The 23318-nt window shown below is 39.0% G+C and overlaps 1 protein-coding gene across 2 annotated transcripts; it reads left to right on the top strand.

Moving 5' to 3' along the window:
* The first annotated feature begins 1533 nt into the window (after window positions 1–1533).
* Window positions 1534–17529, top strand: LOC133923972 (protein TRANSPARENT TESTA 9-like). 2 transcript variants are annotated; one of them, XM_062369300.1, is made up of 21 exons: window positions 1536–1914; window positions 4000–4051; window positions 4137–4213; window positions 4285–4418; window positions 4508–4604; window positions 4698–4755; window positions 5439–5547; window positions 5643–5766; window positions 5858–6044; window positions 6144–6454; window positions 6755–6843; window positions 6930–7000; window positions 7482–7592; window positions 9509–9571; window positions 10230–10367; window positions 11222–11327; window positions 11419–11490; window positions 11613–11659; window positions 16292–16451; window positions 16563–16729; window positions 16896–17529. In XM_062369300.1, exons 1-21 carry the CDS (start codon window positions 1685–1687, stop codon window positions 17196–17198), a joined length of 2706 nt encoding a protein of 901 aa, XP_062225284.1. In that variant the 5' UTR covers window positions 1536–1684; the 3' UTR covers window positions 17199–17529. The 2 variants fall into 2 exon arrangements, with proteins under 2 accessions (XP_062225285.1, XP_062225284.1); XM_062369301.1 differs by lacking the exons at window positions 16292–16451; window positions 16563–16729; window positions 16896–17529 and adding an exon at window positions 13060–16263 and having other exon boundaries at window positions 1534–1914.
* Window positions 17530–23318: the final 5789 nt, after the last annotated feature.

The raw sequence follows: 23318 nt of genomic DNA, 5'->3' as shown, positions 1-23318 counted from the left end.
TGTAAGGTACCGGTAGGTACCAGCAACAGAGAAGATCACGACTCGTGGGTAAAGTATACAAACTCTGCAGAGTGTCAAACTGAATATTCAGCCGTACTCACGGTTATGAGCAGCATAGACCCTCACATGATTAGTCGGGTGGATGTTTTACATGGTTGAGAATTGGTTGAATTCTCGGAGGATTAAGAAAAATCTTTTGTACATCTTTTTCTTTTTAAAATAAAATTTGCTTTTCCATAGTTCAGGAATAAAATCGACTTTTATGCAAATAAAACCCTAGAGAATAAAAAATCTTGATCCAACCCACCATATCATTATTCATTTTATCCCCACTTGTTGAGTATTGGAAATACCCACGCTTGCTGTTTCAGAAGGTGAAACTTTTAAAGAATTCCCTGAAGATTATTTCCCTGAAGATGATGCCGAGTTCTAGGCTTGTGGAGCTTCCGGTCAGCTGCCTATTGGCATGGAGCTGCGCTGTTCTGTTTCGCTGTGGTGTATTTTTCTTTTAGACCGTGTGTGATCATTTTGTAATAAATAATGTTGTAATAAGAAGTACTGTGTCTGTTATGCACTGATGACGTCGCTATATGTATGAATAAACTGATCATGACATACATATAGTTTACATATGATTTTGATATTTAAACCGGGTGTAACAGTTTTTAATAAGGTAATATCAATATAAGCAGATATGACGCATCATTTTCTTATAATTTTTCTACTAAATTTTAAGAGTTTTATTACGATTATTTTTTCTTATATTTTTTCATATGATTTTAGAAGGAGATTTCATTACGTTATATACCGATGACCAAATTGACTAAAGAAGAATATTATGATATAAACCTTAATGATCAATTAGACACCTATCGTGGAGGATGCCTTCCTAAATGAATACTTATTGTAGAGGAATACCTTAAAGCAAACATAAACTTATCCTTCATCAATATTTATATCCTAACAGTGGAAGGGATGGCGCCCTCTCAAGAGCCCTGCTACTGTAGCATAGCAGGGGCTCTAAGTACATGCACGTACGTACATATATATATATGTATATATATATACATATGTAATTTTTTTTCCAAAAATTCTAGAAAAATATTGAAATGAATAAAATGCAAAGAAAAATATCTAAAACTCAAAGAAAAATATGAAACAAATTTTTTTAGTTAGTATTACTTTCACCTACATGTTAAAACTATGTGCATGCATAAAAGTACTATTATTTTTTCTATAATTAATTTAATATGTTTAACATTAATAACTTTATAAATAAATATTGAAATGTACAAAATTTGTGAACTTAATTTTTTAGTCTTTTTTTTTGTCGTGCTCTGCACAGCAAAATAAAAATAGGCGTAACGTAACATTAAAAATTTTATAAATAAATATTGAAATGTACAAAATTTATAAACTTAAGTTTTTAGTCTTTTTTTATCATATTATATACAGTAAAATAAAAATAGGCACCTACGCGCGCCAATCAGACTACTTCGTCTATTCTGTACTGCAACAAAGACAACCTCCGAACCGGGCGGGCGGCGAAAAGCATAACGAAACCCAACGACAAGAAGGCGAGGAAGAAAAAAGAATAAATAAATAAAGAGAAGCGAAAAGGCGAAAAGCGAGAGCCTCGCCCCCGATCCCCCGCACCGCCCGCCGGCGATCGCCGCCGCCGCGGATGCGATGCGCTCCCCCTCCGGCGGCTGCGGCGGCAGCAGCGTGGTGGCCCGCGCACCAGGGTGGTGAGGGATCCGCCACCGCGCGCCCCGGCTCCTGCGCCTCCGAGCTCGGCCCCTTCGGGTTCGCCCGTGCCCACGCTCGCGCCGACGCCGCCGCGGGCTGCCGCGGATTCGCCGACATGTGGCTCTTCTGGCGCACGAGGAACCGCTTCTCCCTCGAGGAGCTCCGGTGAGTCCAGCCCCGTCCCGTCCCCTCCCCCCTGCCCTGCCCGGCGCTGCGCGGTCTAGTTAGGTTTCCGGAGGGCACCGTGCGGAGATCTGCGCGGCAGCTCCGACAGAAATAGTTTGTTAGTGGCACCGATCGTGCGAAATCTCGTTTCTGCTAGGTTGGAATCCGATTGCTTCTGAATTTCGTGCTAAATAGTATAATATATCTAGTTTAGATTCACTCTTACGTTAGCAAATACTATCTTGGTTTAGTGCTAAGACACTGGTACAGCAATGCCTATCATTGCATTACCATGAGTTCTCTTACTTGTGCTTGCTTGATGAATGAAGAGCTAATAAAGTGGTAAACCCTTCCAACTTAACCAGATAATTTCTTGTAGAATACAGAAACTGGAGGCTAGATTTCTCATAAGAGTACATAAAATAGAGGCTTTCTGTAATTTTGGTTCCCTCTCTGATAGCATGATACCATGTTCTATGGCTATAAAAGATCGTGTTTTCCAATTTTCTCTTTATTGTAAGAATCTTTCCGTTACATCTTTTACTGTTTATATTTTCCATTAACAAAGAAATAAAATGCTGTGGAAGTTAGAGATCAGAGGAGTAGTCACAATAAAGTTCCTCTTTCTGAATTTATTGGTTGTTTTTTCTGCCATGGTTGTTAAGGCGCCGTGACGGAAATTCCATTGTTGCCATGCCGACGCCATGGCTCTGGTGAGTATGGCATCCACCATATCGTTGTGGCATCGCCGTGATGTGGCTTTGGCGTCCTGTGGCGATGTCTCGTGTTGTGGCAGGCGCAACAGGCGGCGGCCAAAGAGGAAAGACATACCTGTATAGATTCTCGAGTGAAGCGGTTAGGAGGCCCAATCCACTTCCTTCTTCACCAAGCCGCAACCCACAAGCCTTCATCGCCCTAGCCCGAGCCACCTTCACTGCCGCCGCCGCCACCGAGATTGTCACCCTCCGCCTGGCTGTATCCTGTCCGGATCTCACCCGCCCTCGCCTAGCCCTCCGCTCGCCCTTGCCTGGCAATCCCCCTTCCGGACCTCTGGGACGGTCGCTGTCCCCTATCCGGATCACCATGTCTCGCCACATCGCCATAACAACTATGTTGTTTGCACACCATACCTTAGGAGATCAAGAACTATTTAAGCTGCTATGGCCTATGAGAAAGAGACGAAGTGTTATACTATTTCAAGTATTTTTCTGTAACCGCCATTCACACAGACCATGGGGGAATTTTGTTTAAGTAAAAAAGGTGATGATAAATGAACAAACATACCCCTATGAAAATAGATGCTATAATCACTTACACTTTCGCTTCATCAATATAGAGTGCAAGTATTGCAATAACTTGCTCTTGTTTTCTTCAATAGAAAAATACTTATTTGAAATGTGACTCCTGAGTAAAGATACAAATATTGTTAAGCAGAGGGAACACATAAGGAGTGCACAAACTATATTGTGTACTTTTGATCAGCAACAATAATCTTTACTTGGGCATAAAAAATTTGGCTTTATGTCCAATTTCGTTGTTAATCAGCAACAGTAGTCTGTAACATAGAACATAAACCCAAGTTTTGATGTTAGCTAACAAACGTTTTCTATGCCTGTTAAAACAAATAAATCTTTTTTTGAGGGAAAGCCATCATGGCACCTTTATTGATATCAAATAAGCATTACATCGTTCACTAATTCCGATAAAACAAAGAAACCTTAATTTTGCAGATTCTTCTTACATGTCTTTTTAGTTTGTGTATTTGATTGCATCTTTTTGCCATTGAAGAATTGCTTTCTAAGAAGACATAGTTTCCTGCCACAAATGCCAAAATAGATCCTACGTTTTTTCCCTCTGTGAGCCATCTTTCTTCACTATACCACTAAATTCAGTTCTTGTGGTTAATTTCAATTTCTTTTGAAAATCAAAGACCTCATTTCGTTTCTACTGTTCACTTTCTCCACAGTGGTGATGTCAGAAAGTTCTTATGACTTTATTCTGTATTCATGTTACGTGTAAGAATTTCTATTCCTTCGTGCCTGTTATTGTTCCATTTTTTGTGCTAAGACAGATCTCTTGCTGCAGGTATCTAACAGATCAGCTACAAAAGGTTCATGTTGTCAATGAAGCTAATAAGGTAGGAGTAGCTGGCCATTCTGATGTTTTTTGAATTTCAGTTAGACTGTACAGTTGATCCATTAGTCCTGATGTTTGTTATAAAGGATTTTGTGATTGAAGCATTGAGATCAATTGCGGAACTGATGATATATGGTGACCAGCATGATCCGTCATTTTTTGAGTAAGTGTTAGATAATCAAGTGTTGTAGAAAACTAGCTGTGAATATATTTATTTATTAATATGTCTTTCAGATATTTTATGGAGAAACAGATCATGGGTGAATTTGCTCGAATACTGAGGATTTCTAAGCTGTCGAGAGTGTCACTCCAGTTGCTACAAACAATGAGTATCATGATCCAAAATTTAAGAAATGATCATTCAATTTGTATGTTCTTCAATATTGCAGTATCCATCCTGCTGTTGCGATGTGGATAGTTGAAATATCTAATCTGCAAGTGGTTATGTTTTCTGCAGACTATATTTTTAGCAATGAGCACATCAACTTCTTGATAATGTACCCTTTCGATTTTCAAATTGACGAGATGCTATCGTACTACATATCTTTTCTAAGGTTTGTAATGCCTTTCTTGAACTGTATTCACAACATTTGTTTTTAGCACTGATTGTTATTATGTATTGGCTAACCCATTATTGTTTTATGAAGGGCAATAAGCGGGAAGTTGAACAAAAATACAATTTCTTTGCTCGTGAAGATGAAAAATGTATACATCTATTTCCTTCATCTGCCCTTCTGGCTAGAAAAAAAAACTGTGTCCTGTTCCCTTCCTCTTTTGTTTGGATCACTAAACTTGATTGATTTCTAGTTTATTATCTTCCATACTTATTTGGTTTAAGTGTAGAATAATAGTAGCACATCGAATTTTCAATCTGCAACCAACAATTGTAACTCCTCAGATGGAATGCAGCTTCATCAAATTGGACTGCGAAAATTCAAGGGTCCTTGTTGGCATGTCATTGAGGCCAATGATTTCATGCAGAAGAATTCTGTTAATTTTAAGGACAAATATGTCCGAATAAGAAGCGCCTTTCTGAAGGGATGAGTTCTCATCACCATGGTTAAGTGTGAGCCATAAGAGTTGGAAAATTGTTAGTGGATCCAAAGGGGAAAAAATAGCATCAGTACCAAGAGCATAAGAAATATTGCTAGCAGATCCAAAGGGGAAAAAAGTTCGGGGACCGGGAACTCAGTTTAGTTGGGAGTGTGCCACCCTTAATTTAAATGAAATATCATTTCTGAAGAAAGTTAGTTGATTGGCTCTGCTGGTTATTTTAATTGCATCATTCATTAGTTTCCCCCCCTAAAAGTTTGGACTAGCTGAGCTTTTTTACGGGTTTGTTATGAATCACAAATTCCTTGTTTACTAACTTCCTCTGTTGTATGCAGGATGAGGTCACGTCCTTTCCTCTTTATGTTGAGGCCTTGAAGTTTGCATTTCATGAGGATAGCATGATTCGAGTAGCTATACGTACCTTGACACTCAATATCTATCATGGTGAGTTGGTAAGCCCTTGATGGCAAAGTGTATCATTATGAATGTTTGTGTCCTGTATTTCTAGTGTTGCTTATTGGACAATTTTTTGTTTTCAGTTGGAGATGAATCTGTCAACAGATTTGTTTCCTGTGTGCCACTGTCAGATTATTTTTCAGACATGGTCCAGCATTTTCAAAAGCAGTGCATTGACTTGGATAAGTTGGTTGCGCGTTCTTCACGGTATCTTTGGTATAATTATAATAGGTTTTATGTTAAATTTTGAAAAGCAATTCATATTCCTCATGCTTTTTTTTTTTTACTTTTTCTTCAGAAATGCAAATTCCTCTTTGCCAATGGCTTCTGTTGAAGATGCAATTGTGCAAATTGAAGATACACTGTATTATTTTAGTGACATTATGTCTTCTGGTATTCCTGATCTTGAAAGGTTCATCACTGAAAATATCTTGCAAGTTTTGGTATTTCGACTCTTACTCCCATCATTACAGAGGCAGAGCACAGTAAGTGTTCTTAGAAATATTTTCCACATTATTACCTCACATTATTGCGCCTCAACTTCTTATTCCTTATAGTTTATTATCTTTTTTTTTCGTCTCTAGGATTTGAGCATAAGTGTCACTACTTCCATGTATTTGCTTTGCTGTATACTGCACATTTTTAAGAACAAGGATATGGCAAGTACTGTAGCTGCTGCTCTTTTTCATCAACCTGATTGCCCTGATAATAAGCAAGGGACACCTAATGGTTGTACCTCTGAGCATGAACCTAGCTTGTCTGAGAATCAATGCAGCAGTGCCTCTGCTGTTGAGCAATCAAATGAAGACAAGCTGAATTCTCTGTCTTCTGTCCGATGGCAATGCTTGCCTGATCATTTGTCGCCAAGTGATTGCTGCCAAGGCAACACACCGAGGTATGTTACTGCCGTTGAATATGTGCTTTCAATATGCTAAACCTCATTTTATTAGTACTTCTTTGTTTAAATAAAGAATAAATTCCATATGGAACAGAGATAACAATATGCATGCTTTTATATATTGTGCTTTACATGGTATCATATTGGTTAGTTTTCTTGATCTCTTGGAAGTATATAACATGTCCAAACATGTCATAGCTGTAAAGCTGCATACTGTCTAGATGTTGTGGTATTGCTTACTGCAGTTCACATTTTAGATGATTGTATACGAGTGATGACTCCATCCCTTATTTTCAGAGAACACTTGCTGTCCTATATCACAGGCGGGAATGATTCGCAAGCTTTGGGCTCGTTGTGCTTATTTGCTACATTGTTGCAGACGAAAGGTGTGTTTGACTATTCCTCATCTGGTTACCCTTTTCAATGTGGCTTTCCCAGATAATTATTATTCAAGTACATGTGTGCTATATAGAACTTGATGAGTCGATGCTTGATGCACTTGGAATACTCCCTCAACGAAAGCAGCATAAGAAGCTTCTGTTAGTAAGTACTGTCCGCTCCTAGAGAAACAACAGTTCTTGTACTAGGTTTATTCCTCTATGTGGTGGATTGGGTGTGGAATGCATCCATATTTTGTAGAACATTAGTAGACTTCTGTTAGCACACAAAAAATTCTGATCTTTTTTCTAGATGTCTATGTAAATGTTCATCATGCTATGATATTTTATATTTCCAGTAGCTATAGTTCGTCGATATATCATGTACAGGGTCTCACTTTCTATACTCAGATCACATAAGGAAGCTAGTATAATGGTTTATGGTGTCAAACTATTGTAAATAGTCATGATCAAGGTTACAAGAACCGGATTTGTGATATTTACTGCCCCCCACCGGTTTGCAGTCACATGTTACCGTCCATTGGTTCTACTTGTATCTCTTGGTATTACTTCTGTCATATTTGAAAATTTGATCATGGTGCTACATTTTACGTTAATTTTCTGACACCTGTCTTCTCTACCTCTAGCAAGCTCTAGTAGGTGAAGACCTTGCTGAAAGACAGTTATTTCCATCAAGTAGCAGTGTCACCGATGACACCATTTGCAGCGATTTTGATATTTATGTAAGGAAGCTTCAGGTACACCGCTGCTCTTTCACCCCAAATTTGACAGAATACAATTCAAGACTTGCTGCAATTCCCCACTTTGTCGTACTCTTGTCGTTTTGGACATCAACATGGTCTCTAACATAGGCAGTATAATGTGCAAATTAGTGGTCAAAGTTTTGAAAGGTTGACTGTGCACATTCAAGGACATCTAAAAGAGAATAAAGGGGATAAATAGTGACATGTGTTAGATTGAGTGTGTCTTACACACCCGCACTAACATATAAGAAAAAGACAAACTGCTCTAGTCTTAATCTCATAACTGGCAAACCATGCCTTTCGGCATAGGACCTACTTGAATTTCCCAAAAGAGAACATGAAGTGGTTTATGGAGTTACTGATTAACCTTTGGAGTTCCATGTCCATGTTATCTTTGTTGGGAGGAACAAAAATAAATAAATAGAAGTTTGCTATATTAATTCTGTTTCCTTGCTTCCATTTAAGTTTTGACTTTGAAGAGATTTATCCTTTTGTTTCTCCCTGTACCATTTGAATTTTCATTGTGAATTATATACACTTTATATGGGGACGATTACCACGAGGTTTTCTATATTTTTGGAAATTTCATTCATATTGATTTGCTAATGAAATGTAGGGGTGAAAATGAATCGGATGTGAACCTAGTGGTCGAACCACAATCTTATTCATTGTTCATAAGCGAATACAGATATGAGTACTGATGGAACGTTACACAAGTATAAATTACTACTCAATTCAGTTGGGTCTTTGATATCTGCTTAACTTAGGTAATGGCAGGATATTAGTGACATATGAACCTCATACATAACACAACTAATCATTGTAATCTATCCATTCAACCTAAACAAAGCTAAGATCACATTAAATTAGAAAAATTGTTTTAACTTATCAAATATAATGCTAGGAAATATGTATATTGCTTTATTGAATTTGAATTCGGAAGTTCATGCGACAATATTTTTTCTGTTGAAACATAAACCATAACTGCATCCAGTTCTTTTTGTTGCAAATTCAAATAAAAATTGGAATAGGACATAAACTACTATTCAGAAGGGAGAATTTAAACCATATACATACCTGACTGAATAGGGTAGTCTGATATTACAGAATTTATATCCTTTTTACATCACTCCTTAAATGAGTGATGCTTGAACTCTTGCACGGTTCGAGTGTTTTGTGTCAGATAATTGCCTTAGAATGGCTATATCAAGATGATTGATCATGGTAGCATTGAGGAAGATGTCCTGATAATGATTTGCGATTTGGTCACAATTGACTAACCATTTTGATGTTGTTGCTTCATCTAACAACTACAAAAAAGTTACCATTTTCTCATGATCAAATGAATTACCTTAAATTCACATTCATAAAATAAGTGTGGACCTTTTGTCCTGGAATCAAACACTGCTGGGAGGAACTTTTCCTAGATGCATTGGTATTCCATAACATGTTTATTGATTAAGTGAATTTCAGAGGACTACAATGCGGTTTGACTTATCGCAAAACTACTCTTTTTGGAATACATCACAAAACTGTAATTTTTAGCTAAACCATTAGTTTGAATGTCTATTGACATCTTGGGTCCAGCTCACAACTAATGGTGTCTTACATATGAGCTCAGGATGTCAGTTGATGTCCAAACTATAACGTGTTGTTTTGTGATAATATGGGTGAAGTTTGTGTAGGTTTCTTAAAAAGGTTACAAAAAGTTTAGTTTCGCGATGATTTAGACCACATAAATGTAGTTCTTTTAATTTGCTCTTATTAATTTGATTTCGTCAGTGGAATACTAATAACAATATTCTTTAGTTTCTTTCATACTCTTCACATATTCTTGGTATTATATTTTTGCAGTCCTTATTTTGTTGCAATGCTATATAACACACTATTTTATCCTTTGCTTATTACAGGATAAATATGGGCTACAGTGTTGGCATCCACGGCAAATGACTTCCAAAGTTCACAGATATCAGGTTTAGTTGTTGAATCTCATACAAATACCAGTTCGGTTAAAATTTATTTATGGAGTGTGCTTTCTTGAAATGATGATGACATCTTTTTTGTTTGTGTTCCATGATGTCATAAGTTAAATTACTTCTGTATCAGTAAATTAACAAGCTTTGTGGCGTTCATTGAGAGAATATCCAAATAATTCTAGGCACCTCAATAAAGTGTACACTACGTGTTTGATATGATGTCTCTCCAAATTACTTCAACCTCACATCTAGATTAATATTATAAGTTTATCCAGTGAGATTTCTTTTACCACCGGGCATATATGCTGGAACTTATCATGTAACCGATATAGCATTTTTTAAATTCTTTTAGGGTTATCTTGCAACCTATAAAGGCTATTTTGAATGATTTGCTCACAACTTAAGAATTATTCAGACCTACATGAGTCATGAATGAACCTGGACATGGTTGATGATATATTGTATCTGGTCACCAATATTCGATTATAGTTCTTAATAAATATTTGGACGGTGATTGGGATACGCTGCTGTCAACTTTAAACCCACATTTAAATACTATCACTTTGTAAGCCTTTTATTTGAGTACATCATGCTTTACGATATATTAGGGATGCTTACTTTTTTCCTTTGCCATGTGTGCATTGATCATTTGTAGGTGCTCGATGCGTTAGTCGCCCTTTTCTGCAGATCAAATGTATCTGCAGATGTTCGCTTGGTTGGTGGCTGGCTTTTCCGGCAACTGCTGCCCCATGGAGAGGAAGAATTCACTGCTTTTCATCTAAGACGGTTAAAGGTACACCCATATTGCATATTTTTCCCGTAATATTTTTGGTGGGGTTCAGAGGAGAATAGCAGTCTCCTTCCTAATGATATTTGTTTGTGTGAGCCTGTATTTCTGTATCACTGGCATTTAGTATTTACATAGACTTAGAGTGAGGAGAGTGGTAAACCTGTTCTCGTAGAAGTTTGTGGTTCTCCTTGATTTCTGACAATTCAATGTTTCACATGAACCCTAAAACCAGTTTTCTTCCCAGCAAAAAGCGAGGGAAAGAACCAATATTTTTTTTTTCTCTAGTTATCAAATGTTCCTATTAGAGCAATCTTCTCAGAATCATTTCCAATTGCCCACCTCACCAAACTCTCTGTGATATCAGTGGGTTACTGGTGTGGTGGACTGATGGTGCGAATTCTTGCTTGTTTGCATCGAAGAAAAGCAGTCTCTTAAGGCTAATGTTTGGATGTCATGAAATGCATGTTTGTTAACAACAAATTGAAAGTAGAAATATAGATGTGGTTTTTCATGTTGCTACTTTCCCCTTCAGTTTCTTGTGACTCAGCCTTGCTATTGTTTACTAGATGTTGATTCTGTCCAAAAATGTGTATAAAGAAAAGATGTACAAGTGAAGTAGTGCCCTATTTGAATTTGTATTCCAGCTTGATCCAAAATTATGGAAAGCATAATCTCTTCTACCATCTAATACTCTCATTTGCCTTCCTTTCAATTGTCCAAGAAGTGAAATTCCTTCTGGTTATGGTTGATGTCTTTCTCAGATGTGGTATCTTGATATATTGAATCAGCCTGGCCAGAGGTCTAGATATATGAGTGTTCTTGTTTGCATCCTGCTGATTATAAAGTGTGCTTCCTAGGATTCACACAAGGATTGCAGTGCAAAACTTTTGGAGGAATCTGGAGGATGCTGGTGCGACATGCTTCTTCCTATTGTTAAAGAGGCTTGGAGGAACTGCAAGAAAGGCAAATTTCAATCTTGATGGGAATCCTATCTTTTTTATGTGATCTGCAAACATTCATTCCTAATATTTGTTTGTTTTTTCTTTGGAGTTAGCAATTGAGGCATCTTCACCACCAAAAGGATCCAATTCTATTATTGTACCCTTGTATTTGTGCTCATTTGGAGGTTAGAACTAATTGATCATGCTTCATATATACTGTTTTCTGTTCTCAGTCCAAATTAGTTTTACAACTACACAGTGATAAATTACCATTATTATGTACTGAGTCATATGCATTGTATTTCAGGTGATTCTTCTGTTGCTATCGCAGAGAGAATCCATGAGATGGTTAAGGTATGGATGGATCTTCATTTGTTGACCCCCCACATATTGTTTTTTTAAATGTGTGCATTCCTGAATCAGAAGCTTGTTTTTAAGTTCCTCGCATTGCACAGTGGAGTTCGTATTAGTCATAACTGTGGAGTGGATGTTTTCTATACCTTGACCTAGCGCTTGCATGGTCACACTACCCCTTACTATGAAATTCATAATTTGTTAACACGTTTCACTCTAAAGAACGTACCATGCCAAATGAGAGTTTAGTGCTTATATAGGGTAGGAGTAACAGTGTAAGCCTTTTATATGCAGATGCATTATCCAATGATAGAAAGGAAACAATTTATGTTCATATTCCATGCATTTTTTCTAAGTTTCAAACAAATTCTATACTCAGATTTGCTTCTGAATGCATGAAGTTTGTAGTTTGTTTCTGGATTTTCTGATCATCGAGCAACTGATCCAAATACCTCTTATTTTGATTACAAAATTGTACAATGCATTGTACAATGCAATCTAACTGTTAAGATACACATCCAGATTTCTTCTCAATGAAACTACAATGATTTTTTTCCCCTGGTTGTTGTGCTGGACTCTATAGGAAACAAAGATTAATGAACCCATTGGTGTGCTCATGCTCAGAAAAACTGAATGCACATTTGTGTGATAATTGCAACATTGAGTGCATGTCTGTTAAGTTCATTCCTTCGATTTTTTATATTTAATAAGGAGTAGCTTGACTCTTACATTTTCATTCTGCAATTTGTCATGGTTCTAGTGAATAGCGACGTGTGCTCACTTGGACAGATTATATCCCTATAATAATTGCAATTTTTGTATGGTTGGCAGCACATTCTTTTTCGTCCCCTTCCTTTTCAATCTGAGATGTTGGGAATTGCTCTAAACTTTTTAAGCTCTCATTTGTGCCCTGTTTGTCTGCCATAACTGCTATTTTCGAGGTCCCAGCACTGTTACCGGCAGTGGCAGTAGACGCTCGCATAGCCAGCATCTGCATTGCCACTGCTGCTTGGCTTGGTCCAGTTTGACCAATGACCATGTCAATTTCCATAGTCTCTGGATTTGTATAGAGATAAGGGATAAATTAGATTTTGATGCAATTGTTAGAATGGACAACCTTATGCATCAGTCTCCTTGTACCGTTATTATTTTTTTACTATTACTAGTACCTTTATTATCATTATTTTTTTCACATCATCTTTTTAGTTGGATCTTGTGGTTTCATCTCTAGCCTACCCTGAATTGCTTGGGACAATAGCTGCTGCTGTTGTTGTTAGAATGGACAAGGAACATGACTACAGGAATTTGTTCACTTATCAAATGATCAGAAGCAATTTGATTTGCTTTATTTCCTATTAAGCAAAGGGTAATTGGAACACTAAATATTTTTATACATGTAGTGTTGCGCTCTTGCTAGTTGTAGAACTACAAAAGAAGGTGAAGATTGCCAAGCCCAAAACCCACCCGAATACATCGGATACACTCCATGCATCTCCAAGACCATAGAGACCTCTAATTCCTGCAAGCATCCATGGGGGAAAGGAGAGATCAATTCTAACAGACAGGTGGAAGACTCACAGTCACACTGAACCGCTAATATCGGCACAGGAGATGAAGAGAGGTTGTAGAAGGTCGGCTTGTCGCAACTATGAGTTGCAATGGCTTACGGTGCTGCACAATTGATTCAGTGTTTCTGGAACTACAGGAAGGGAATTGGATTGTTTGGTCAGTTTTTCAATGCCGTATCATATTGGGGTTGCTTGATGAGACTATGGAACTTTGAGTGTATTTCAGTATAGTTTTTTTTTTCTTTTGAGTCAAAGATTATTTGGATTATTCAGATCGTACCGACAGATTTGGATCAGAACAAGATTAATCCCGTATTACCTGAATCCGAGTTCCAACTATTTGGATGCTAAATTATGTCCCAAACAAGATTCTGATTGGATTTCAAACTACAAATACCAGCCTGCTTGCCTGATATGTTTTTCATCTTGAAATTTTGGCTGGATAGCTAACTAGTTGTGTATGCGAATCAATACCCAGTTCTCATTGTCATGATTTGCAAAGCCTCTTCAAAGTGCATGGTTTAATAAGGGGTTTTCTTTTTGGTATATATGGACGGAGTTGAGGTGCTTTGTTCTATTCCAGCAGCATATGCATATTGGTGATGATTCAGCATGTTGGATATATATACTAAAATACGAAAAAAAGTTAAGTTTAACATGTCAGCTAATTATTTCCTGAAAATCAACTGTTCTCCGAAGCGACACTATGCATGGTCGATAACTGGGTCTGCAAAAAATACGTCCAGAAGTTCATATGTTGACTTTGTGAATTCTCTGTACGAATCTATTAATTAGTGCTTACTCTGTTAGTATGGTGTATAATATAAGTTGAGGGTATTCAATCGCAAAAGATATGTATGTAGCAATTCAAATTGTAGTGATAATGTTCAACTTGCATGTCGTGTGACTAACAACATGGGGTATTCCTTTTTTTTTTAATTTTGCTTTGCTGGTTTGACATTACCTGGACATCCAATTATTCTGATACCCATGTGGTTCTCTACACCTAAAGCGCTGCAGCCAATTTTAAATTTTTGATGAGAAACATCTTAAAAGGGATGTGATTGCATTATTATGCACTCGTGTTTTTTATTTTTTTATTTTTATGAATGACCGGTTTAGACTTGTGCGCACATATGAGGAAAAAGGCTTTATATTATCATTGTACTGTCCTAATGTGTCCCTTCGTAAATTTGTTTAACTCCTAAACCACATCGACCTTTACTCCTGTTGACCACTGAAAAGAGCTTTTTTGTCTAGCATATATATAAATAGTGTGGGCTATTTAGAATGATATGATTATGTTTCATCTTGAAAACATAGATCATTGTTTTTTTTTGTTTTTTTTATGAATGACCGGTTTAGACTTGTGCACACATGAGGAAAAAGGCTTTATATTATCATTGTACTGTCCTAATGTGTCCCTTCGTAAATTTGTTTTAACTCCTAAACCACATCGACCTTTACTCCTGTTGACCACTGAAAAGAGCTTTTTTGTCTAGAATATATATAAATAGTGTGGGCTATTTAGAATGATATGATTATGTTTCATCTTGAAAACGTAGATCATTGTTTGTACAGGAACAGATGCTCTCCCTAGAATGTTTCTTGTAAAAGTAGGATGTGTCAACACACATCTTTGGATTAGTTCGCTGTGGCAAAATACTTGAGACTGACATTTTTTGACTTTTGGACACCTCACCATTTTCAAGGATTCGATTAAACTCTACTTCATTATGTGGTTGTGTTTGTGCATATGTAGATGAAAGTTCCATCAGTGACCCCACTTGCTGAAAATGCCACTAAAAATGAATGATAGAGATTAAGCCACTAGTTAGTAGTTATCAAAATTTAATCTGAAAATGCCATTTTGACAAGGTCAAAGCTGATGGACCGATTTAAAATGTCTATTTGCCATCTCCAAAATGGCAAATTTACAATTTAATGACTTCATTGTTTACGTTAAAAATTATGTTAAACACTTGGTAGGTGGTGGTTGGTGTGGCAGACAGCAAAGCTGACAGTTTAGTATGCTATGTGGCTCACCAACTTATCTACACTGGCATGTAGACATGGCAAGTCAGTAGCGGTGGATGCGGTAGCGGTCGCAGTTAGCAAGCACAGAGCAGAGAGGTTGATCTAGTAGCTCGGGAACATGGCTGGTTGATGGCTGGCTCATGCGAGCACATGGCTTGGTAACAGCTATGTTTGTGAAACTATGTGGCTGCTGACTGTTGTGGCATGTTTAATGTAGCAGCAGTGGCACCTACACAGCTGTTAGTGGGCATGTGTAGCTTAGTTATAATGGAGAAGCAACAAGGATGGAATGGTGGCTGCTACAGCCTGACGGCAGAGCTAGCTGCACAATGGCATGATATAGTGCAGCGACATTGGTGGCCGCAGGTGGTGTTGAAGCAGATGTAGTGGCATGCACAATGTCGAGTTAATGCACAGAGGCGTTGGAGGTTTAGGAAGGAGGGGAAGGAGGGAAAAGAAGAGCAGGAGCACTAAGGGATTTAAATTGTTTTGGCTCAGTCAACCTCGCAGGAGTGTCATGTTTAGAAGAACAATGAAAAATGATTGGCATAATCTTTATTTTGCATTCGTTTATGTTACTTTCAGCAAAAGAGGGATAACCAATGGTTTTTCAAATTTATCCTTCGATATGTTTGGTGGACTGGTAAACATCAAATTTGTGCTTTTGGGCAAGAACATGCTTTGTCTCCTAACAGAATAGCTATTTACAGAAGTGTACAAAAAGCTTGTCCATTGTAGCAAAGCTGCTCCAAAAGTACTGCTCTTATTCTGCATTTGCTCTTACTTGTATGCATGCGGACGAAACATTAATGATGCCCTTGAAGTTACATGCACAATGTCATCATGTGAAAATTAAAACTATGTATTCTGAATTCTTTTTGGGATGGTTCGGTCATTGTTAAGTTGATTAGACATCTCTGCTTAAATTGTAGATGAAGTGAGTAATCCTGTTGAATTCTATATTATATTTGAAGTTAATTTCATCACTTCCTTATTCTTTTATTTTACTGAAATGTGATTTTTGCAGGGTTTTGTGCTACAGCATCAAGTTATACTCTTCTGCCTCGGAGAAACTTTCACTGACGAGCCTCCTATTTACTCTTTAATCGATTTGCCTGTAAATACTAGAGCAAGTGCTGCAGACTTGGATGGTTCGGTGCCCAAGCCTGGGCTTGAAATCAATTTAGGTCTGAGTTTATTTGGAAGTCTTTATTCTGGTGTTATGGGAGTTGCAACCTACATTAGTTCCTGTCCATATTTATTGATAAATTAAATTATTTGGCATGCTATTCTTGCAGTTGATGCTGTTCCTTGCCGAATAGCGTTTGAAAGAGGCAAAGAACGCCACTTCTGCTTTTTAGCTATATCTAATGGAATTTCTGGATGGATTCTTCTTATAGAAGAATTACCTCTCAAGCAAGAACGTGGAATTGTACGCGTCATTGCTCCTCTGGCCGGATCTGATGTATGTATCATGATAGCATGGAACATCTTATGTTTCATTGTTCTTTTGCTTTGCTGTCATCAATAGACGTCATCCATATTCTTTTAACTCTGGAAGAACTGAAACATGACTTTTGGTGGAGTGTAATGCATCTGATATGCACATCCTTGGTTTTGCTTTCTTTCAGCCAAGAATAGACGAAAAACATGCGAAGTGGTTGCATTTACGCATTCGTCCTTCTACAGTTCCCTTTTTGGATCCTGAAAAATATAAAGGGAAGACGAAGTATCTTGTTGATGGGAGATGGACCCTCGCTTTCAGCGATGAGAAATCTTGCAAGGCAGCAGAGACTATGGTCATCGAAGAGCTGAAGCTCCAGCAAGATGCTATTGGGAAACAGTTGAAGCCATTGGTTGAATTCGACATGCCTGAGGATGGATTGCAGAATCCTCAGCCGTTGCATGAAACCACTTCTGATGATGGCTCTTGACTTCCATCAAGTGCTGCATTGAACTTCAAAGTCATTACGACAGGAAAACAGGTCGCCGCCATCTTGGTGAGTAAATCATCAAACTCTGTACATTAAATCATCGGCAGGTTAGAGAGGTCTCCTTGTTAACACAAACACTGTAGAGTTTCGGCCATGTTGAGTCAAATTAGCTCGATAGGATTCTTTTTACGATAGTTTGTATCTGTCCTTTGCCCCTTGTATCCTTATACATATCAAAATCCATTCTTTGAAAACCTTCAGGGCAGAGTTGCGCCGTGTACACTAATTGTTCAGAGGATTTTGCAGATAATCATACCTGTTGTCAAAACAAGCCCTGCCTATAGTAATAATATGTGAGCGCCTATATAGTTGTTTGGCAAATTTTGCTACAGGAAACTCATCGAGTGTGATCTTTGCCGGAGGATACCAGATTTGTTTATCTTTGTTGCTCGACATTGCGAAAAAGTGGATATTTGCTGGTGGACACCGCCTCCATTAAAGTATTAATTTCCTGCTTAGAAGGAGAGAGAAGTGTTGCGTAACGTCTGTTTTGCACTTGGGTCCACTCATGATACACTTTTCTACCCATGCTGCTTTCTCCTGTCTTCTGTCCTCTCGCACCCCGAGCTCCCTAGCCAGTGGCGACCTCTCCAACCTTCCCGCTCACGCAGTCCTCTCTGCCTCCACTCCCACCCCTTCCTCTTTGACGCCCCTCGTCGATGGCCACTCGCTCCCAAGCTAGAGGAGGGCACGGCAGGCCAGCAGAGACTTGGCGGTAGTGCAGACCAGGAGCTCGCGGCTGAGAACAGCGTGGCGCTCCGGTCACGGTGCACTGGTTAGGGGTAGCAGCACTAGGCAGCTCTTTAGCAATTGGTCTGTTAACCCCATCTATTTGTAAATTGCGACTCTGGTTGTAGGCCTCGTGTTTGGTACGGTAGTTCTTGGGTTGTCGCTCTATGAACCGATCCTTATATGTGATACTTGGGCAAAAACTATCTAACAGGAAAATAACCAACAAAATCTAAAATCTCTGCTTGGAATGTATCAACAAGCCCACCACAAGAACCAACATCTCCTAACCCATTGTTTGCCCAAGTCCTAGGGTTTCAAGTTGCTAAAACAAGTTCATCATCACCATTGCCTATATCCACTAACATGTATATGAAACTTCCTAACATCCTAAAAGCATGGCTAAGCAATTTTACCTAAGAAACTCATATCAACTACCACTTAGGCTTCAAGGAATGTAAATGAAAAACTAAGTAAACCCTAACTTAGGTGACTACCCATCATATTAACAGACACTGCATGCAATTTTATAAAACAAAATATTTAAAACATAGGTTCAAGATGATCAAGGACACTTGCCTTTTACCTAATGTTGCTTAGTGTTGTCAAAATCTTGGTCTTGAAGTCCCTGGATCTGCTCCGGAATGTTATCGACTAATCGCGAGAACTACCGATAAACAACACAAAGCAAACACTAAGAACAACATACCAAACATCATTAAAACACTTTAAAAATACTATGTTTGGACAAGTAAGATTTTAGAAACATTTAGACGCAAGGATGGTCTAAATCAGAGTTAAGGTGAAAAGAGAACAGCTTACGAGAGATGGATTAGACTGAAAAGAAAATGCTGATTTTCCGGATCTATCTTCCTATGGGAAAGATTTTCTTGCACAATCACTGTTTCAGGCTTGACAACATTATTAGCGGACAAAACCAGATGCGGCTTATGTGTGCCCAGGATGTCCAACACACATAAGGAATAAAAGCAATACTTTTATAGAATAAACGTTAAACTCTTACAGCAACTGGCATATATTGTCTTCTATGAAGATATTTGTAGCGGAACAGAAACACTGGTACCCAACAACATCGCAGGCAACCGACTGGAAGACACGCGCCTAGAACGTCACAATCTCGTCTTGATAGTCTTCAACATCTTTACTCACTGAGCAGCAACATACATGTCGCATGATGAAGGGAAAATAGCAAGTGTGAGCATATGACGCGCTCAGCAAGTGTGGGAAAGATAATGATTTGCAATCTTATATCAAGAATAGGCTAACACATAGCATAATTGCGTAAATACGAGTAATGAAAAGATATTTGGACTCAAAAAGCATTAAACAATTATTAAGTGAATGTAACCCATAAAGTGCAACACCTAGCGTACAAAGCTCCCCACCTTGCATACCATAACCATCTGGTACTCACTGTACTATAACCAAAACCACAACCATCTAGTACTCCTTGTACCAGAACCATAACCTTTCCATTTAGTACTCCTTGGACCAGAACCATAACCACAACCAAAACCATAACTACAACCAATAATCAAACCCACTAATCATGTGTGGATCCAAGTTTCTCATAATCGTGAGCACAGCTGTTATAACAGTTTTACACTCGGCAGAGGCTGTCCAGCTTTCTCCACGAGTCAGTGAATTTCATGTTGCCGTGTTGCGCAAACACTTAACACACGCCAGTGGTGTGCTGCCAAGAATCATTGCATGACACTTTCCACTAACCAGAGACTAATCCAGTATGTGTCTGCTCACTAGGTTTCACTGTCAGGCTTTATGCAAGTTAAACTCCTACCAGAAGCCCCCTTTTGCGCTGACACAACACACACTAGATAGACTCTAATTAGTATGTCACACCTTACCCATATCAGTCTTGTGGTTGGTACGTTACTTCTTGGGTTGTCGCTCCACGAACCGGTCCTTACTTAGGTTACTTGAGCAAATACTAAACCAACATCATAACCATGAAAACCATCAAAACAACTTTGCTCAAGGCCTAAGATTCTATGTTGCTAGACCATTAACAAATTAACCACCATTGTTGCATATGTTCATTAGTCAAGATTATGACACTTCCCAGTATCCCAAAAGCATGGCTAAGCAATCTACCAATAAAAGACACCTAACCATAAACCATCTAGGTTCCAAGGGATGATAAGTGAAAATCTAGGGAAAACCCTAATATAGGTGACTACCCATCATATTGACAGACATAGACATTGCATGTAATTTTGTAAAACAAAACATTTAAAAACATAGGTTCAATATGATCAAAGACACTTGCCTTTTACCCAATGCTGCTCAGTATTGTCAAAATTTTGATTTTGAAGTCCCTCGAACTACTCCAAAATGTTATCGACTAATCGCGAGAACTACCAACAAGCAACACAAAGGAAAACACTAAGAACAACATACCAAATATCATCAAAACACTTCAAAAAAATACTATGGTTGGATAGGGATGATTTTAGAAACATTTAGATACAAGAATCGTCTAAATTGGAGTCAAGATGAAAAGATAACATCTTTCGGAAGATGGATTAGACTGAAAAGGAAAAACTAGTTTACTGTAGTTATCTTCCTATAGGAAAAGAGTTTATTGCACAATCACTGTGTCAGGCTTGACTACATTATTACGCAAGATTCAAGAAGTGTAGGGCAGACCTGACTTCGCTGACTAGGCTAAGGAGAATAATGTGGCGCAGACTTGGCATGCTATGCAAGTACCATCTTGGATTAAAGAAAGGATACGCTGAGATCTAGTATTGACCACCTATGATGAATCAAAAAGGCTGAAGGTTGCACTTCTAAGCTAAGGATACTACTGGTGACTCTATGTAGTGGTGGTGGTTCGGATTTCGTCGGAGATGGCGATCGGGCACATAGCCACATGAATCGATGTCAAGCTTCAGTGGTGTTTCAGTGAAACGAGGGAAGCATAGTGTATAACACGGAAAGACTAACTCAGTGATATGGTTGATTTTGGAAGGGATCATCCAAGGTAGCGGCAAAACAGCGATGACTGCTGCTAGGTTTGGTGGTGATCGCGAACAGATGCAAGAACGAAGACGCTCGCGTTCCCAGAGATTGACTATGAAATTTGAGAAACCGTTTGAACAGAATGTTCATATATCTTAAGAACACAATGCTACGGCATAGTTTTGGGTAGATCATCCACTGAGAGGAAGAACGATCAATGGAGATGAGATGGGTGATGTCTGCGACGTGCTATGGTTGGCAATGGCGTCCTGGTCGTGTCGCTGCAAAAATGGGGATGGTCTCCTAGGGTCACGTAGAAGATGCGATGGGACACGTCGTGACGAGATTGGTGCATCCATACGGCTTTTGGATTGATAGGGAATGCGAATGTAAATCCGGTGCACGCACATAACGCGAATATAAATCCGGTGCGCGCACAGAAACCGGACAGCGGGTATGTCGACCTTGATTACGGTGGTTTTGCTGCTCTACTGACCTACCTGGTTGGTGAGGGCATGGGGAAAATCATGGGACATGCACCGATGAAAGGGCTTGGTGATTTGACCTCTGGTCGGTCGGGAACGCCGATGCGAATCAGCTACTGCGCAGCTATCCGCGACGGCGATGACCGTAGCGGCATAGATCGGGCTTTGGCTGGGGCTAAGGCTTGGCTAGGGACTTAGTATGATGATAAAACAGTAGTAAGGGAGGATAAGAAGGGGTCCTCACCTTGCTTTGATGGTCGATGAAGGAGGATTCGCGGAGAAGACGATGAGGTAGCGCATCACGGGCGGCGGCCACGGCGGCTCCGGCGAACGGCAGCGCACGGACAGAGCAGCAGAAACTTCTAGGGTTTGGTGGCATGGAATAAGGGTAGGAGAGGGCGTGCAACTCATATTTATAGGGCTATGGGTGGCAGGTTGAGGTGGAGTCCAAACTGAACACGGTTTCCTTTTTTGCAGCTCTCTATTCCGAGGATGATATCTCCATAGTTCGGACTCGAAATTAGACATTTGTTGACTCTAAATTGTATTATTCGAAAAGATCTACAACTTTGGTGCTCATTGGAACTTCTGAAAACGCCATCTTGATTTCCAAAAATGCACTACAAGATAATCTGTTTAAACTCAGACTTATCTGCGCAGCACTGATTTCGGGTGCCATAACTCCTAGCTCCATTATCTAAAAGGGGACTTCCATAGGGTCAAATCGAAGCTCTCGACGAGACCTACAACGTTTGTAATGTCAAGATTTGCATTTGAGGCCATTTTGAACTCCGAAACTTTATGAGAAGATGAGGCTGTCCAGGACTCCGCGAAAATTTGCAGATTTCGCGGATCCTTTGTGTTGGGCCTTCTAGATGACTTGGCTAAGGGTTTTGACTTGAGCAAGATGGAGCCTAAATACACTTTAGGTGTATCTAGCGTTTAGAAAAGAAACTTTTGTAGAGAAATTTGAATAGGGTTTGAATTTGAATTGAGTTTGGAGTGAATTTAAGAGAAACGAAAAATGAGGTCGAACAAGAATAGGAGTAGATAAGGAATTTGAATTTGGATTTGGGTAGAATTTGAGAAAGAAGAGAGATTGACTTTAAACAAGAATTTGGATAATATCTGAATTGAGCTAAAAAAGAATCAGGTATGATCAAGAATTGAATAAATGATGAATTCAAAGGTTCTGAATTCCAACCATTAAGATTCTTAACTTATTCACTACTGAGTTTTGTATAAACTTTTTCAAAATCTTTTTCACTCGAAACGCCAAAGAGAAAAAAAAGAACTCTAATGCATTTACCTCGCTCCTAGCAAAACTTAGCATGCAATGCACACAAAATAATAACATATATTGATTGATTAATTAAGAAAATAGGTTTTAAACCTATTCTACTGGTGAAGCTATTCACTAATCTTGGAAAATTTTAGAAATTTGAGAAATCTAAAAATCAGGGTGTTATACTCCGAAGCCTTGATCTCCGAACCCTCTGCTAGAAGCTCGATCTCTGATATCATCAGATCCTTTCACGGTACCCCTTCGCACCACGAAGCCTTCCCTTGGCTCCACTGGTTCAACCCCACGAAGCCTTCCAAAACATGGCCTCTCGAAGCCTCGGTCCTCCGAAGTTTCTTCAACTCGAAGTCCCGGCCCTTTGGGATCCCACTTCCCAATGCCTTCACCTCCCTGTTCTATGCCTCCCGAGGCCCTCGCCTCAGGATGATCGGGCTACCTTCCTGAAGGCAGTGGGGTGAGTTAGCAGGCCATGGGAAGATCTGCCGAAAGGGGAGCGCCGGTCGTGTTTTGTCTGCCAGAAAGTGACCGGCATTAAAGGCC

The sequence above is a fragment of the Phragmites australis genome, chromosome 7 (assembly GCF_958298935.1).
Source record: "Phragmites australis chromosome 7, lpPhrAust1.1, whole genome shotgun sequence".
Taxonomy (NCBI): Eukaryota; Viridiplantae; Streptophyta; class Magnoliopsida; order Poales; family Poaceae; genus Phragmites; species Phragmites australis.
Note: the sequence above shows the minus strand (reverse complement) of the source record. Positions and strands in the feature narration are given on the sequence as shown.

Coding starts and splice junctions, on each gene's coding strand:
- LOC133923972 (XM_062369300.1), top strand. CDS start 1,685: ATGCGATGCGCTCCCCCTCCGGCGGCTGCGGCGGCAGCAGCGTGGTGG. Junction 4,605..4,697: donor TACTACATATCTTTTCTAAG/GTTTGTAATGCC, acceptor TGTTTTATGAAG/GGCAATAAGCGGGAAGTTGA. Junction 4,756..5,438: donor TGCTCGTGAAGATGAAAAAT/GTATACATCTAT, acceptor TGTTGTATGCAG/GATGAGGTCACGTCCTTTCC.